The following is an 18,452-nucleotide window of genomic DNA, read 5'->3' on the forward strand; positions in this document are numbered from 1 at the left end:
GAGGAGAAAGGGGGGCTGTGACCAGGATGTAAAGTGAGAATAAATAAATAAATTAATCAATCAACTACTTAATTAAAATAGAGATTCTGGGGGCTCAGGAGATGGTTCAGGTATCAAGTGCACTTGTGGCTTTTCCAGAGGGTTCCAGCATCTGCATTGGGTGGTACCAAACCACCAGAGTTCCCTTCTGATCTCTATGGATACACACACATGTGCACTCACACACATTTCTCTCTCTCTCTCTCTCTCTCTCTCTCTCTCTCTCACACACACACACACACACACACACACACACACACACACACACGCTGAATGACATTGAGTTTAAGAATGCAAGAATGCTGGTTACTCTTCCAGATGACCCAGGATCTATTTCCCAGAACCCACGTGGCATTTCACACTTGTGTAACACCAGTTCAAAGGCTTCCAAATGTGAGCTATTTATCTTATCTTAATAACTGAATTGTGGTTTTTATATAACAGATGACGGATAGGGTCCAACTGGCTCACCATTTAATTGATTATAGACTTGAGTGTATTTCTGGAAATAAAAAATATACATGCAGCCAAAACACCAAAGAACGTAACATAAAAATAAATTTAAAAAATATATAAATTCTGAGGACCCCTTTGCTAGGTGACTCTCCTAAGATATGCCTAGGAATCAGAAATTTGAAACCTTTCATTTGTCTGCTTTTTCAGACAGGGTCTTGATGTATATGCTAAGAGGACCTCAAATTGTCATCCTGTCCCAGCCTCAGGAGTCTTGGATTGTAGGTGTGCACACTATCATCCTCATGATAAATTTAATTTATCAAATAGATCAGTGCATACTTCATTTGGTCAGTGTATAGCTGTCAAATATTGTTCCAAATACTTAGCTCATAAACAAGAATCACAAAAATTCTAATAGGTATCTCTCTCTTCATACACTGTTTTCTGGGGATGACAAAGTAAGCCTGCCTCCTTGTTAAAAAGCAATGATTTTAGCAAGCAGGCAACTCAGGTGTCACTATTGCTCTAAGGAACCCACTATCCTACTGTAATCTGAGAATCACAGGGACCACTGGCAGATATTCAAAGCTAAGCTAGATATTTTAAAAGTGTTCATTAAGAGACTCTAACAACTGGGTTAGAGCAAAGGACTGGCTGGACCTTTGTATCCCAGATCAATAGTCATAGGATCACTTTTTGTCTTTTATCATGACAGAACTAATGCTCCCAGTCTCAAGAATGCTTTCTGGGTTGGATGCAGTAAGAAAGGCTGCAAATTCTAATCCTCCAGAAGCTCAGGCGGAATATTACGTTTTCAAGCTCAGCTTAACTACATAGCAGGTGTTGGGGGTGACACAGGGAGAGCTTGTTTTCAGAGTGAAAAAAATAGATTTAAATGAGCTGGGACCATCAATGCCACCTGTAATTAGCATTGGAAAAAATGCCTTTTAGACATTTGAAAACAGTTTAGTCAAGGAATCCCACTACACACAATTGTGACTGAAACCAGAACCCAGTGACATCACTCACTCAAGATAACCAGACCTAGTCCTAGAACCCCTGACACTCACTGGACAGTATATAAGCAGAGACCAAGATGTGCTCTGCTCTACATGTCCTGAGAAATGCCACTTTGATCTGCTGGAAAACTGCAGTCTCCCTCAGGATCCTGACCCTTGAATCAAAAGACCTCTACAAGAGTCTGGACCTGACCTTCAGCTACAATAAATCACACAGGCTTGGGGAGATGGGCTTAGGACTGCAGTTAAGAATGTAGGGTGTGAACCTTGAGTAAAGACCCTCAGCATAAAAAAATAAACTTTTACTACTAACTATGCGTATCTACCTTCTTGCTCACAACACCATTTAAACCTATTTTACCCATTTAAAAGAAAACTTTAAAGGAGGTCATAAAAGCACTTAGTAGCAGAAATAAAACTAAAGACCCTGCTACCAGAACAAAGTGTGAATAGTAATTTCGGGAGTAAATTTGAGGCCACGCAGGATCACATTGTTAACCCCTTGCTCAAAAAAAAAAAAAAAAAAAAAAAAGAATTCTGAGAGTTCACTACAGCCGTTACTGCCAACATCCCAGGTCCACTTGTGACCTCCCTAGTCCCAAATCTCCCTCGCGTCCTCTCTATGCCAGCTCACCTCACTATACTTAATTATTCCTGACCTGCAGCCCCTGTGATCCCGCCAGAGACAGTTGCAAACTGACCACATAGAACAGACGCCCCTCGTCAAAGCGCGGGCCTCCATCAGCTCAGGAGGTAACCTCAAGGCGCATGTGCTGCCAGAAACAGACACATACCGATGGCGTCATGTCTATGGCGTCAGTGAGGCGCCATATCTGAAATCTGGTCGCAAATTCATTGATGCTGGCTGGAGCAAATCGATGTACTGTGAGTACCTTGTTTCTTGGGCATATTGGGTTTTTCCGGTGGAAATTCAAACAAGAAAGCCACTGAACAAAGCAAAGAAAGGGAAAAAAGATTAGTGAGGCCTGGAAAAGAAACTGTTAGAGCGCTCCAGAAGCTGGCCAATAATGAAGGGTAAATGAGATGAGAGACGTGAAACGGGGCCCGGGGTGAGAGTACAGAGGGCCAGGAATTGAAAGCTGATTTGTGAAATGAATCTGAGGCACCTGTCTCAACAGTCCCAAGGCAACTTCCAAGGAATTGACTTAGTACACAAAAGAAATAAAGAATCAGTGTGTGTAGGGAATGGCAACCTGTGCCCACCCGAAACCAGGCCTTGATGTTGCTTCTGTATCCTGATCACTACTCAGCCCATTTCGTAAGTGAATGTTACAATTTCCATTTGAATGTTTCAGCTATGCTTTGTCAGTTGGGAAGAACCTTCTCCTCATAAAGGCAACATATTCTTGAAATCTGAATGTTTTTCTTTTTTTTTTAATTGGATATTTTTTATTTACATTTCAAATGTTATCCCCTTTCCCGGTTAAACCGCATGACTCATCCCCACTCACCCTACTTCTATGAAGGTGCTCCCCAATCCACCCATCCACCTCCTCCCACTTCCCCACCTTGACATTCCCCTGCACTGGGGCATCGAGCTTTGGCAGTACCAAGGGCTTTTCCTCCCATTGATGCCCAACAAGGCCATCCTCTGCTACATATGCAGCTGGAGCCATGGGTCTGTCTACATGTAGTCTGGGTAGTGGTTTAGTTCTTGGGAGCTCTGGTTGGTTGGTATTGTTGTTCTTATGGGGTTGCACACTCATTCAGCTCCTTTAACTCCTCTAATGGGGTCCCCATTTTCAGTTCAATGGTTAGCTGCTAGCATTCACCTCTGTATTTGTCATGTTCTGGCAGAGCCTCTCAGGACACAGCTGTATCAGGCTCCTGTCAACATGCACGTCTCGGCATCAGCAATATTGTCTGGTTTTTGTAGCTGTATGTTTATGCCTGGGGAGGTGGGGCAGTCTCTGGATGGCCTTTTCTCCAGTCTCTGATCCAAACTTTGTCTCCATTTCCTCCTATGAATATTTTTGTTCCTCCTTCTAAGAAGGACTGAAACATCCTCACTTTTGTTATTCTTCTTCTTGAGCTTCTTGTGGTCTGTGGATTGTATCTTGGAAAAGGCCAGTTCACCTTTAACTTTACTTCCCCATGAATTAGAGATGACAAAGGTATTTAAAAGAACCAAATTGTCCCGTTATCAGTGATGGGTTGTTCAGCCATCTGTGCCTTAAACTACCTCAAAGATTGCATTCTGGATTTGGACTTCCTTACTTTAGCACTGAGAAGGAAGTTATCAGTCACTATTGATACATTACCCCAAAGCTGGCAGTTAACCTCAGACTTATTCTTATTGTCTGGATAGTGTGAAAAGAACCCAGAAAATGGCCCAGAGAAGAGATCAGACCTCAGGAAAGAGGGTTGCATCAAATGAAGGCCAATTGAGGTACCAGTGCTCAGTGAGGAATAAAATGTGCTATTCCAACTCCAGAGGGAGTGAAACTGTAGTGTTTTCAGGACTGGATGTAACTGTGAAGTATTTTCATCCAGTCTTACATTGTTGTGTCTGTTGCTGAGAGTGAGGAGCTCCCAAGATACACTTCATACTTTTTGCCTACAAGTGGGGTTGGGGCAGACCTCTCCAAGAGTAGTCACAGAGAGTCCACAGGGCTGAAAATCAAGGAAAGAGGACGATGTTGCTCATTGTCATAATTCGTTTTCAAAAGGCACGACTTTCCTGGAAATCCTAGGCACTTTTCTCTAGTGCTGGAGTGGCTCATTTCCCTAGCAACCCCAACTCTCTTCCCCTTTAAGCTGGTCATGACTGATTAGATAACTTCTATCATGCATGCCTTGGGCTTCCTTTCCACAAGGATTAGAGAAGTACTGAATTACAATAGCTTTGGATCCTCAGTAGAGGAACCTCAAAGAAGCAGGACATGAAGTCAGTGTTTGACCTGGCTGCGGTGTGGGACACTGTCACAAGTACCATATGTTTCTTTTACATCTTGGCAGTTGTGTGTAGCAAACACTTGGCAGAAGAGATTTGTGAACCTCGTTATATAGGGAGATGAATCATCAGAGATAGTGACTCTGGAACAGGGTATGAGGGCTCTGGTGTCTTTGAGCAGAACTGGGGACCATATCATCCTGTCTCTGAGCAGGAGCTGGGAAGCTAGCAGGGTGGGGCCTTTATGTGGGCTTTCCTGAAGCAGCATACTGGACTGGAGCCAACAAGACTGTGAGAGTCATGTGCAGTACAAGGCTGTGGTCTCAGAATTTTTTACTTGTCAAAAGCCAATGCAGAAGAAAAAAAATCCAAAGGCCTCTGCCAAACAGAGGAGAAACATGCAACTCTTTGACATTAAACCAGAGCAATGGAGGTATGCCCATCTTTCCTAAAAGTCTTGCCTTCCACCATTGCCTAGTCTTCCTGATCAGGCAGGGAGTGACTGGACATCCCTGCCCACTTAGTTTCAGGGGCATCTCTGCCTCCTGCCACAAAGAGGTAGCCTTGCCCTACCAATGTCTTTGTGCCTGGCCTTAGCCTCTAAAAACCAGGCATTGGTGGGGCTAAGGACTTTAATCACCTAACATCTGTCCTAGCCTTTAAAATTAGTGAATCTGTTACCCAAGGCAACATCCCCCCTTTTTTATCCTGGAACTACATAGCTTTATATCATTTTATTTATTAACATTCCAAATGTTGACCCACTTCCCAGTCCCCCCTCCAACTGTTCTGCACTCCATTTCCCTCTCCTTTACCTATGAGGAGGTACTCCCCAACCACACACCTACTCACCCACCAACTCCCACCTAATCCACATCCACATCCCTCTTCCCTGGGACATCAAGTCTCTACCAGATTGGGTTCATCCTCTCCCACTTAGGCCAGACAAAGCAGTCCTTTGCTACATATGTGTCTAGAGACATGGAGCAGCCCATGTATGCTGTTTGGTTGGTGGTTTAGCTTCTGGAGGCTCTCAGGGATCCAGGTTAGTTGATACTGTTGGTCTTCCATGGGATTGCCATCCCCTTCAGCTTCTTAAATCCTTCCCCTAACTCTTCCATAGCGGTCCCTGATCTCTGTCTAATGGTTGGCTGTTAGTATCGGTCTCAGTCATCTGCTGGTAGAACCTCTTAGAGGGCAGCCATGCTAGGTTCCTGTCTGCAAGTACAACATGGCATCAGTAATAGTGTCAGGTTTGGTGACAGCCAGTGGGATGGATCCCAAGTTGGGCCAGTCTTTGGATGTCCTTTCTTTCAATCTCTGCTCCTTTTTTATCCCTGCATTTCTTTTAGACAGGAACAATTCTGGGGTTAAAATTTGAAGGTAGTTTGGTGACACATCTCTCCACTCGGGGCACTGTCTATTGACTGGAGGTGGTCCCTTCAGGTTCCATCACCCTACTGTTGGGCATTTTGGATAAAGTCATCCTCACTGAGTCCTGGGAGCCTCTCACATTCCAAGAATCTGGGACATTCTAGAGGACTGCCCCCTCTCCACCTTGCAGCTGCATATTTCCATTCATTCTCCTGGCCGTCTGGGATTCCTGCCTCCCCTTTCTTCTTCCCCTCACTTCTCTCAGCCAGGTCCCTCCCTTCTTCTGCCTCCCATAAATATTTTGTTTCCCTTGCTAAGTCAATTGAAGCATTCTCACTTGGGCCTTCATTCTCGTTCAACTTCTTATAGTCTGTGAATTTGATCATGAATATTCTGTACTTTTTTGGCTTATATCCACTATCAAGGAGTACATACCATGCATGTCCTTTTAAGACTGGGTTACCTCGCTCAGGATGATATTTCTAGTTCTGTCCATTTGCCTGCAAAATTCGTAACATCCACCTTTTTAATAGCTGGATGGTATTTCATTATGTAAATAAACCACAATTTCTTATCCATTCTTTGGTTGAGGGACATCTAAGTCATTTCACGCTTTTGGCTATTATGAATTAGACTGCTATGAACATAGTGGAGCATGTGTCCTTATGGTTTGGTGGAGCATCTTTTGAGTATATGCCCAGAAGCTGTATAGCTGGTTCTTCAGGAAGAATTATTGCCAATTTTCTGATGAGGTACCCAATTGATTTCTAGAGTGGTTGTACTGGTTTGCAACCCCACTACCAATGGAGGAGTGTTCCTCTTTCTCCACATCCTCGACAGTGTGTGCTGTCACTTCAGTTTTTTTATCTTAGGCATTTTGATTGGTTTAAGGTGGGCTCTCGGGGTCATTTTGATTTGCATTTCACTGATGGCTAAGGATGCTGACAAGTCTTCAAGTGCTTCTCAGCCATGTCATGAGGTCCTATTTGTCAATTGTTGATCTTAGAGAATGAGCTAATGCTGTTCTGTTCAGGAAAATTTCCCCTATGCCAATGCATTTTGAGGATATTTCCCACTTTCTTTCTATTAGATTCAGTTTATTTGGTTTTATGTTGAGTTCCTTGATCCACCTGAGCTTTGGATAAGGTGACGAACTTGGATCAATTTGAATTCTTCTATAAGCAAACCATCAGATAGAACAGCAACATTTGTTGAAGATACTGTCTCCCCCCCCCCCGTATGGTTTTGGCTTCTTTTTCAAAGACAAAGTGTCAATACGTGTGTGGGTTTATTTCTAGGGCTTCAATTATATTCCATTGATTGATTAATCTAATTCTGCACAAATATCATGTGTTTTTTATCACTATTTCTCTGTAGTACTGCTTGAGGTCAGGAAGGGGGTTTCCCCAAATGTTCTTTTACTGTTGAGAATACTTTTCCCTATCCTGGGTTTTTTGTTTTTCCATATGAAGTTGAGGGTTGATCTTTCTATGTCTGTGAAGAATTGTCTTGAATTTTTGATAGAGATTGCATTAAAGAGGTAAGATGGCCGTTTTTGCTATGTTAATCCTGCCAATTCATAAGCATGGAATATTCTTCCATCTTTTGAGGTCTTCTTCAATTGATTTCTTAATGAAGTTTCCAGGAGGTTCTGTCTGAGAAGAAGATATTCTTTTTTGTTGGAGTGAAATATTCTGTACATATCTGGTATATCCATTTGGATCATAACCTCTTTTAGTTTCACTGTGTCCATGTTTAGTTCTGTTTCAGTGACCTGTGCTTTGGTGAGAGTGGGGTATTGAAGCTCCCCACTATTATCACGTGAGGTTCAATGCTTGTTCCTGTAGATCCTGATTTCTTTCCAAGGTTTTCCATCTCCAGAGTTGCCTCTATTTGTGATTTATTTATTGTTTCTATATCTTTTTTTTTTTAGGTTTTGAACCATTTTGTTCAAGTCCTTCACCTGTTTGGTTGTATTTTCTTGTATTTCTTTAAGGAATTCATTTGTTTCCTCCTTAAGGAATTCTGTTTGCCTGTGTTTTCCTGTATTTCTTTAAGTGAGTTCTTTATATCTTCCTTAAACACATCTATCATCTCCATGACATGGGATTTTATGTCAGTATCTTGCTCTTCGGGTGTGTTAGAGTAGCCAGGGTTTGCTGTGGTAGAAGAACCAGTATGTGATGGTGCCAAAGTACAGTGGCTCCTGTTGCTTCTGTTCTTGCCTTTTTACATGCGGTTATCGCCAGTGTGTGTTTTGGATTTTCCTGACACTGTTTGTATTCTGATGTTAATTCTGCTTCCCAAAGATGGCTTTCCCCACTAAAAGCAGTCAATAATATATTCAGGGGATCTCATGTGAATCTTCTCCCCATTTTAACTGGTTTGTAAAGGCTAGAGCCTGTGATTGGGCTGTAGAAGGCAAAAGTGGGAGTGGAAGAGAAAAGTGGGGGAGAGAAGAGGATGAGAGGGAAGCAGAGAGGATGATAGACAAGGAAGAAGGGGGTCTTGTGGCTGGGAAATGTTAGTGTAGTGTTAGATCTACCCAATCTAGGCACATAACTTACAATTATAATAATAATTGAATTGGGTATTTTTTATATGAGGTTATTGGGTTAGGAAACTATATTTGGTGCCCATTGTGGGGCTTAGAACTGAACTAATCAGGACTAAAAGTCCATCAACCCTAGGCTGTGCTCAAAAGCTGCAGCAGGGTAAAATTAAACATAGGCAGCACCAATGTGGCAACACAGTTGGGGTTCCCTGAGCCCGCAGAAGGACTCAAGACCCTGGTGCATGACTACCTCTCAAGCAGCCTCTAAAGTTGAAGATCAAGAGCTGAAGAAACAGAGGAAACTTTCCAAAGTGGCCTCAAAGGCACAGTGTGCTGATCTGGGCGTCTCTGCCCAAGCCATGCCTCCCAGGCTTGCTTTCCTTTATCCCCCATGTCTAAACAGGACACAGGACAGTGTCTCGTTCCCCCAACTACTTGCACTGCAGGCTGCCTGAGATTGATACATATGCTGGCAGCTGCAACCCAAACAAAACAGAAGGCTCAAAAGCACAGAAACCAGACCCTCCCTGCAAATATAATTGGAGAGGACTAGAGTGTGCTGAATAGAACACCAGAGGATTAAAAAAGGTACAAGAAGCTAACACACACACACACACACACACACACACACACACACACACACTTTAGATTCGTAATGATGAGAAACACAAAAGATACCTTTTGGGATTCAACTGTTTGGAAGGGATAGATTTAAAGGAAATTGACACCTTGACAGTTATCACTATTGCAATGTTAAGTGTATTGTTACTATGTCTTCTCAAAATACAGGACCCTAGATAAAAAAATTTATGAGCCTTAGAAAAGGGATTAAAAGATTTTATAGAACAAAAAATACAGGAAAATGAAGTTTGGAGACAGGAGCTGGAAAAGATGCTAAGAACAAAATGTACAGAATTTCATAGATCAGACTAAACAACAAAGAGATCTATAAAATTTGGAAGCAGATCCTGGAGGACTATTTACTAAAGTTAGTAATTCAAAATGAGGTCAATACTACAATATCAGAATTGCTACATAAAGGAAAACTAAAATTATGATAACAGGACCTAGAAGAAAAGCTACAGGAATTTATAAAGCAGAAGGAACAACATTTAAGACATGACAACATGTCCTAGAAGAAACACGAGTACTAAAGGTACAGTAATTCATAGGTCGAGATGAACAACAAAGAAGGAAATGAAGGTAGGAAACAGGAGCTGGAGAAGGTTCTAGACCAAAAGATGAGATTTCCCAGATCAGACTGAATAACAGAGAGAAAAGAATGAGGATTAGAAGCTAGGCTGGGAAGATAATCTTTTAAAGTTAATCAATCAAAATAAAATAGACATCAGAACGTCAGAATTACAATATAAAGAAAAAAATTAAAATGTAGAAACAGAACCTTAAGCAGAGGATATAGGGAACAGGATGCGCAACAGAAGGAGAGATATGAGACACTGACCTTAAGGGAGGAACTTGAAATGTTAATTATGGAAAATACTCAGATAGGGATAGGAGACAAAATTAAGAGAATGCCAACCAAAGGTTGTTTTTTAAAAACTTTATTTTATCCAGTTAGTATACAACAAAGAGCAACAAGCATATAATGATCATTCACAGAATTATCAAGAATTCAAATGGTGGATGTGTTAGAACTGAGAAAATTTAAGGAAAGTGTCACCAATTATTGGAATGCGCTCACCATTTGTAAAACAAATCCTGACTTCCTGGGCAATTAAAAATAGAATTATACCTCAAGACTGGAAAATATGAAAAAAGCAATATTAGATAGAACCTAGGTCACATTTATAGTGGTTCTCATAGTGGAGAGAAGAGGTGAAGGAGATAGCACAACAAAATAAAGTCAGAAGTATAAACATTTCTAAAGATCGGCTGCATGGTAAGGTTTGTTTTGCTGAGATAAAGGTAAATGTTGAATATGATAAAGAAACCTTGACATTATGTTGCCTTGAAAGCCTGGGACAAGGTTGCAGAATCAGGAAAAAGACTTGAACAATTTTCTCATGTCAAGCAAGGTCCAAAAGAAACATTCCCTGACATTTTGCAAACATTGACTTCCAGCATAGAAAGGAGGAATAAAGGAAAAGCTGACATTGATCCATAAATTGGTCTGAAAATAGACTCATACAGAAAAAAGGGAATTTAATTAAAGTTAAGTATTTATGAAAGGATATTAATCCAAGTTACATAAAGAGAAAGGGGGTATAATTATATATCCATGGATACTAATCTCCAGAGAAGGGAGAAATAAATGAAAATTATATTGTTTTGAAGAGAAAATGGAAAAATAGTGGTGATTGTTTGAGTGTTTTTAAGTATACATGGAATAATAAAGATATCCAAGCTTTAGATCACAAATGTAGGAAACAAAGACATGGAAATAGAAAGAAACCCTATCTCAACCAATACTATTAATTGTTTTAAAATTTTTTAAGGAGATACTAATCTTCATAGAAGGGAGAAATAAAGTAAAATTACATCATTTTAAGGATAGAAGGGAGAAAAAGTGTTAAGTGTTTAAGTGTTTCTAAATATACATGGAAGAGTAAAGATATCCAGGCCTTTGGTTTCTAATGTAGGAAACAAAGGCATGGAGATAAAGAAAAACGCTATCTCAACAAAAACTAATAATTGTTTAAAACTGTTTTAAGTGTTTTGAGTTGTTTTAATTATGAAAATGTAGGTGGTTATAACTTTGGTGGTATTAATAACATTACTAATCCTCTGGGAGAAAGGTCAGAGAAGAGCAGGAACTAAGAAAAACAAGGCTGCTAAATTGCATCAGTAGATGTCAGGTTGCCAGACCAAGGACATGCTATTTTGGGAGAGAGGATTTGTATTTGTGTTAACAGAAAAGGAGAAAAGGCTTTGGAGCCCTTGTACACTAATATGGATCAGATATGACAGGGGAACACATCCTGAAGATCTTAGCAACAGACAGGAAAGACAACCTCGAAAAGGCCAAACAGGACAGGTCGCATAAATTTCTGATCCCTGCACGTGGGAACAGCCCTGAAACTGGCTTAGACATAAAAATGTCTCTAGCCAAAACTTCAGATAAAATTACCCAATAAAACTCTTTTTGCAACAGAACCCTTAAAATTCATCATTCCCTCCGTCATATGACATGAATGGATATTTATTATAATCAGTTATTGACCAAACTAATTCATAAAAAAGACCCTGTACAAAGCTCAAGTCCAAGTGGATGAAGGACCTCCACATAAAACCAAATGCACCCAAACTAATAGAATAAAAAGTGAGGAAGAGCCTCAGACACATATGCACTAGGGAAATTTCCTGAACAGAACACAAATGGCTTATGTTCTCAGGTCAAGAATTGACAAATGGGACCTCATAAAATTGCAAAGCTTTTGTGAGGCAAAGGACACTGTCATTAGGACAAAACGACAACCAACAGATTGGGAAAAGATCTTTTTAGTCCTACATTCAATACAGTGCTAATATCCAATATATACAAAGACCCAAGAACATAGACTCCTGACAACCAAATAACCCTATTATAAAATGGTGTACAGAGCAAAACAAAGAATTCTCAGCTGAGGAATATTAAATGGCTGAGAAGTACCTAAACAAGTGTTCAACATCCTTAGTCATCAGGGAAATGCAAATCAAAACAACCCTGAGATTGTCTCATGCCAGTCAGAATGGCTAAGATAAAAACTCAGGTAACAACAGATGCTGGCAAGGATGTGGAGAAAGAGAAAAACTTCTCCATTGTTGGTGGGATTGCAAACTGGTACAACGACTCTGGAAATCAGTCTGAAGGTTTCTCAGAAAATTGGACATAGTACTACCTGAGGACCCAGCTATAACACTTCTGAGTATATACCCAAAAGATGCTCCCACATATAACAAGGACACATGCTACACTATGTTCATAGCAGCCTTATTTATAATATCCAGAAGCTGGAAAGAACTCAGATATCCTTCAACAGAGGAATGGATACAGAAAATGTGGTATATCTGCACAATGGAATACTACTCAGCTATTAAAAACAATGATTTCATCGCTTCTCGGCCTTTTTGCTAAGATCAAGTGTAAAAACAATGATTTCATGAAACTCATAGCCAAACGGATGGAGTAGAAAATATCATGCTGAGTGTGGTAACCCAATCACAAAACAAAACAAAACAAACAAACAAACAAAAAAAAACCCCTCATATATCACTCACTGATATTAGCCCAAAAGCTCAAATTACTCAAGATACAATACACAGGCCACATAAAGCTCAAGAAGAAGGATGACCAAAATGCAGATGGTTGAGTTCTTATTAAAAGGGGCAAAAAATATTCATAGAAGGAGATATGGAGACAAAGTTTGGAGCAGAGATGGAAGGGATGGCCATTCATAGCCTGCCCCACCTGGGGATCCAGCCCACATACATACAGCCACCAAACCCAGGCAATATTGCTGATGCCAAGAAGTGCATGCTGACAGGAGCCTGATATAGCTGTCTCCTGAGAGGCTCTGCCAGAGCATGACAAATATGTAGGCGAATTCTCCAAGACAGCCATTGAACTGAGAATAGGGTCCCCACTGGAGGAGTTAGAGAAAGGATTGAAGGAGCTGACCGGGCTTGCAGCCCCATAAGAACAACAATACCAACAGACCAGAGCTTTCAGGGACTAAACCACCATCCAAAGAGCACACATGGACAGACCCATGGCTCCAGCTGCATATGTAGCAGAGGATGGCCTTGTTGGGCACCAATGGGAGGAGAAGCCGTTGGTCCTGCCAAGGCTGGACGGCCCAGTGTAGGGGAATGTCAGTGCAGGGAGGCAAGAACTAGTGGGTGGTTGGATGGGGGAACCCCCTCATAGAAGAAGGGGGAGGGGTATGGTTTCTATGCACCTTGCACAATCCATATATTTATAGAACTAAAAACTTGGTTGTAAGATTAATATATTACAGAATGAAACACCGAGATGCAGCTCTGACAGGTCTCACCCTTGGTTATGCTGTTCCGGCTCCCTGCCAGATTCTGCTTCACCTGATGCTGTTTTGAGAGACTTGCTTCCAGAAGAACTTCAAGAATGGCTGCTGGTTTTCATTGACTTCAATTTATCCAGCCTTTCAGAAGGCTCCAGTGAAGACTTCAGTTAAGCCCTGAACTTTCTAAGCATACAGAGACTGGATTTCTTTAAGTCTAACCTATTTTTCTAATTTTCCTACCCCTTGCCACCCTTTTAAAAAAATTCCTGACCACAATTCAGCAGGAAGAAGTTGTGGAGAGTCTTCACCTTGATCCCTTTGGGTTTGGGTGCCTGGTTATTATTTTATAAAGTATAGATATTTTGTCATTTTAAGGAATAATTTGGAAATGGTCATAATGTTGGACAGGAAGGAAACTAAATAGAGAGCTTAGTCTTAGTTAGAAATTTCTTTTTTTCTTTTTCTCTATCTTTTCTTGGGTAAAGTTTGAAATGTGGAAAAGAAAAAAGAATATCATAATACTAAAGAATTTACACAAATAGGGGTGGGTTATTAAATTTACTCTTAAAGAAAAGATTTCAGTGTAGAGGAATGGCGGGGGGGAGGCGGGAAGGGGAGGTAGTTGGGGAGGGGGAACACCCTTATAGAAGAAGGGGAAGGGGATGGGGTAGGGGCTTATGGCTAAGAAACTGAGAAAGGGAATAACATTTGAAATGTAAATAAAAGTATCCAATAATAGTCATAGTAAAGAGAGAATTTCTTTCATGGAGAAGCTCTTGCATAGTTACACTGCATAATTATAAAGTCAAAGCAATGAAAAACTCCGAGGAAATACTGAAGATTCTAGACATTTTGCCTTAGCAAATGTTCAACTAAGATTCGGTCCTTCATTTAAAGCCAAGGACATCCATCTTACCAGCATGTGCATTTGCTTTGTCTTCAATAAATAGCAAAAATATATGTGTATAAGTCATTATAAAATAAATTTCTTCATGAATTAGGAAAAAAGCAAACATTTTATAGCTACAATCTTACATTGGTAGAAATCTTAATAACTGATACAGAATTGAAGTTATTTTTCTTATATTCATATAAAATGTATATATTGATACAGGTTTTCATTGGTATAAACCTTTTTATATTGATACAAAATTTTAAATATTGTTACTCTTAAATAGGCATTGCGTCAATGTGAATCATTTAAGAATACAATGCTTAGGCCACCATCCTTTTAATAGCTGGCATTACAAACTGCTTAGGATGATTAAGTACTGCAAGTTAATATATGTATCTAGGATAGATAGATAGTCTTCAAAACCACAGAATATGGTGTCTCATGTTGTTTCATTATTAAAAGATCTTCTGACTATGAGACGTGTATTCCTGAGTGTAACCCCATTCCACTTCAAGGAATATATTAAGCAGTATTACCTCCAGGCAGAGATGCTACGATTGTGGCAAGCTAGCCAGTGGGCAAGAAACATCCCAATTTCATCTACAGATAAAATACTGTCCAACAAAGAACAAATGGATGCAATATAGTCAACTGCTAAGCTCTGTCAATACAGGGTAAGCTAGTCCTTCATAATTCCTGCTTCATTTAAGGACTGCCAGATGTTTCTGGACCAGAAGGCTGAAGACAGATGCTCCACCATTATAAGAAATACTGGGAACTGTCCAGGAGGTCAGCTCTCTCTGCCAATTGGATGAGTTATGGAAGCTGTCTTTGTGCTTCTTGCACATTGAAATAATATGTAATTTCTTCTCAAATCTCTGACAGGCTGGAAGACTAGTTATAGTCTCACGATTGAACTTACATTGTTTAATAGTAAAGAAGATGTTCCAGATGTGAAAGGCTGGTTTTCAGATGGTAATACAAGTTACAATCAAACATGATTGAAGTACAGAACTAGAAACTCTTTTAGTTACAATAGGTGATAAAAGACTTGCTAAGCAGGTTGGACTGGATGCTATAAGTGTATATCATAACTTACAATTTATATAACTTATAATTATGTTCCATGTTTATCTGAGAGAAAAGAGCCTTTTTAGTCGGACAATAACGGGGAACTTTTGTGGGTTGTCCTAATGCTGTTTGTGTTCTGATGCTAATTCTATTTCCTCAAGAGGGATTGCCCCCAACAAACAGTCGATTATGTTCTCAGAAGATCTCAGGTGAAACGTCTTCCCATTTTAACTGGCCAATAAAGGCTAGAGGCCATGATTTGGCAGTGGTGAGGATAGGTAGGACTGGAGGAGAGAGGTGGGAGTGAGAACACCATGAGAGAGGAAGGAGATTGTGCAGAAGACAAAGAGGAAGCTGCAACAGACCTGAACTACATAGCCAGGAGAAAATGCAAGTAGCAAGGGGTCTTATAACTGGGGAATAGGTTAGTGTAGTTCTAGATCTGCCCAGTCTATACATATATCTTGCAATTATAATAATTGCATTGTGTGTATTTTATATGGGCTTATTGGTGTTGAAAACAACAATAGGTGTCAACTGGTCTGGGTGTCTTAGATTGGAGCAATCCTCCTTTGAGGCAGGTAGAGCTGTGTGACGTGGGTTAGATCAGGTCTCTTGGGAGTCACGTAGTGATGACTCTGGTTAGGGCAGGCCTCCTGTGTCCCTGGTAAGAGCAAGCCTCCTGTGTCCCTGAGAACCTGCTTAGGCCAGACTCCTAGGAGACAGACTGACTTTGGGGTTGGGGGCAGCCACTCAGATCTGCCACAGGTTCAGATAGGGGTGCAGACCAGAATGACAATGGGCCTCATGCATATCAGGATAGATCCCACACTTGATGAGTTCTATGGGGGTCCCAGCTGCTGTAGGTCTCACATGTCTTTTGGCTTATGGAGACAGCTAGGCTGTGAGGTCTGAGTTTCAGGGGGTGGGGTTGGGGCAGTCACTTATATCTGCCACAGGTTCAGGTATCGGCGAGGACCAGAAGGATAATAGGTCTCATGCAGAGTGGATTACATGGGTGGGGGAAGGGAAGTTCACATGTATGGTTTAGGAATCTCATGTCTGATGGAGGTGGGGGAGGGGCAGTGGGAGAATGGAAATCACACTGGGATGGCAGGCTGCTCTGTGTAACTTGGCTTTGCCCATAGGGCTCAGGCAGCTGGCGAAGTGATATTCCTTAATGAGTACTTTCCTATAGGTTTGAATTTTACTAGACAGAATCACCCACTGGGAGGTTACTACCAAGGAAATGTCCCACATATGCATCTCAGAAGTTTCTGAAAGGAATACATCACTGTTTGTGGGAGGATGTCTGAGTTTGTGTGTGCAGCCACTCTTACAGGCATGAGAGTGTCACTTTGCCATGGGGTTGCCTACTTTGGTTCCTTTCAGGAAGTACTAGCTTAAGATTTGAATCATTTGTTCTTCGTTGTCTAACCCTGGCTTCATGTGAATGATCACCAAGACAAATGATAGCAACCCCAGAGAAAAACTTTTTGTTCTCTACCCTCTCCTTGCAGGCTGTTACCACCTTACACAAGAACGTTCTTGACCAGGGCAGCTGGAGCTCGGGTGGCTGCGGCCGTGCGCACGCGACACGGAGCTCATGGACCTGATGGGTAGCCCCATGGCGGAGGGGCCCAGCAGTCCTGATGGGGAGGAGGCACGGGCCGCGCCCCTGCGGCGGAGCCTCAGCTTTAGGCACTGGAGCGAGCCCGAGGCGCTGCTGAGCCCTGCGCTGAGCGGCGGTAGGCGCCGCAGCAGCTCCGGAAGTCTGGCATGGATGCCCGACGACGAGGTCGAGGCGGACGTCGTCCGGGCACCGGTGGCTGGAGCGCAGCCGGCGGCTGAGAAGCGCAACACCTTGGACGTGGGCGAGGTGGTCAGCAAGAACGATGCCCTCTCACACCTGGAGCGCTGGGAGCGCAGGGAGCGCAGCAAGAGCAAGAACCGCATGCTGGACAACAGCGACCTGCAGCGGCTGGAGCGCGCGCGGGCCGCGGCTGCCGGCCTTGGGACCGCCTCGGAGCACCGGCTGCTGCGTTTCTTCAGTGGCATCTTCGCGCGCTGGGACGGCGGGCCCTCACCCCGCAGCAGCGCCCTGAGCTCCCGCGGTTACTTCAGTCTGCGGCGGGCCCCGGCCGACACTCACTGGTCCAGTGCCAAGAGCATCGAGGGGTCCCCGCGCAGAGGTGGGCAGTCCAGCCTGGGACTCCTGGGCTGGATGAAGAGTGGTGGGGGCTGGGTCTGCGCTCCAGCAGACTGCGGTGTGAGCACTTTGGGGCCGGGGTACAGCGGGGGCAGTGCTTTTCCTGGTGTCCAGCGAGGGTGCAAACTAACCTGCTGCACAGTGCAGCAGCCTGGGTGCTACTGAATGCTGTCACTCCGGGCTTTATGTGCGTTAACAGTTCCGGGCCTCCCACCTGGCCTTAGTGAGTTGACTAGGGTAGGATTACCTGGTCAAATGTTTGCCCCTTGCTGGTGCTGGTTCAGCCTTCTTCATCAAGAAATATGGAGCGACAGGAGCCGGATGTAGATCGCTCCTGAGAGACACAGCCAGAATACAGCAAATACAGAGGCGAATGCCAGCAGCAAACCACTGAACTGAGAATAGGACCCCCGTTGAAGGAATCAGAGAAAGAACTGGAAGAGCTTGAAGGGGCTCGAGACCCCATATGTACAACAATGCCAAGCAACCAGAGCTTCCAGGGACTAAGCCACTACCTAAAGACTATACATGGACTGACCCTGGACTCTGACCTCATAGGTAGCAATGAATATCCTAGTAAGAGCACCAGTGGAAGGGGAAGCCCTGGGTCCTGCTAAGACTGAACCCCCAGTGAACTAGACTGTTGGGGGGAGGGCGGCAATGGGGGGAGGGTTGGGAGGGGAACACGCATAAGGAAGGGGAGGGGGGAGGGGGATGTTTGCCCGGAAACCAAAGAATTATTATTAAGTATTAAATAAATTAAAAAAAAAAAGAAATATGGAGCAAGAGCATGCCTCTGCCTAGACCTAGGGTAGGGCATGGGGTGGGCATAGCAGCCGGTCCTGGACAGTACTATGCAGGTGCAGCTCCTGACTGACCACGAGGAGCCTGGATCCCTTTTGCGGAGATCCTTGCCTCCTTTCCTCGACGCGGGGCAGGCTG

At 42.7% G+C, this 18,452-nt stretch overlaps 1 protein-coding gene across 1 annotated transcript; it reads left to right on the top strand.

Moving 5' to 3' along the window:
* Positions 1–2,087: 2,087 nt before the first annotated feature.
* On the top strand, positions 2,088–18,150 carry Agap1l1 (ArfGAP with GTPase domain, ankyrin repeat and PH domain 1 like 1). The gene is made up of 2 exons (XM_006228935.5): positions 2,088–2,399; positions 16,822–18,150. The coding sequence occupies exon 2, from the start codon at positions 16,908–16,910 to the stop codon at positions 17,673–17,675; it is 768 nt and encodes a 255-aa protein (XP_006228997.1). The 5' UTR covers positions 2,088–2,399; positions 16,822–16,907; the 3' UTR covers positions 17,676–18,150.
* The last annotated feature ends 302 nt before the right edge of the window (positions 18,151–18,452 follow it).

This window comes from Rattus norvegicus, chromosome 1 (genome assembly GCF_036323735.1).
Source record: "Rattus norvegicus strain BN/NHsdMcwi chromosome 1, GRCr8, whole genome shotgun sequence".
Classification (NCBI taxonomy): Eukaryota; Metazoa; Chordata; class Mammalia; order Rodentia; family Muridae; genus Rattus; species Rattus norvegicus.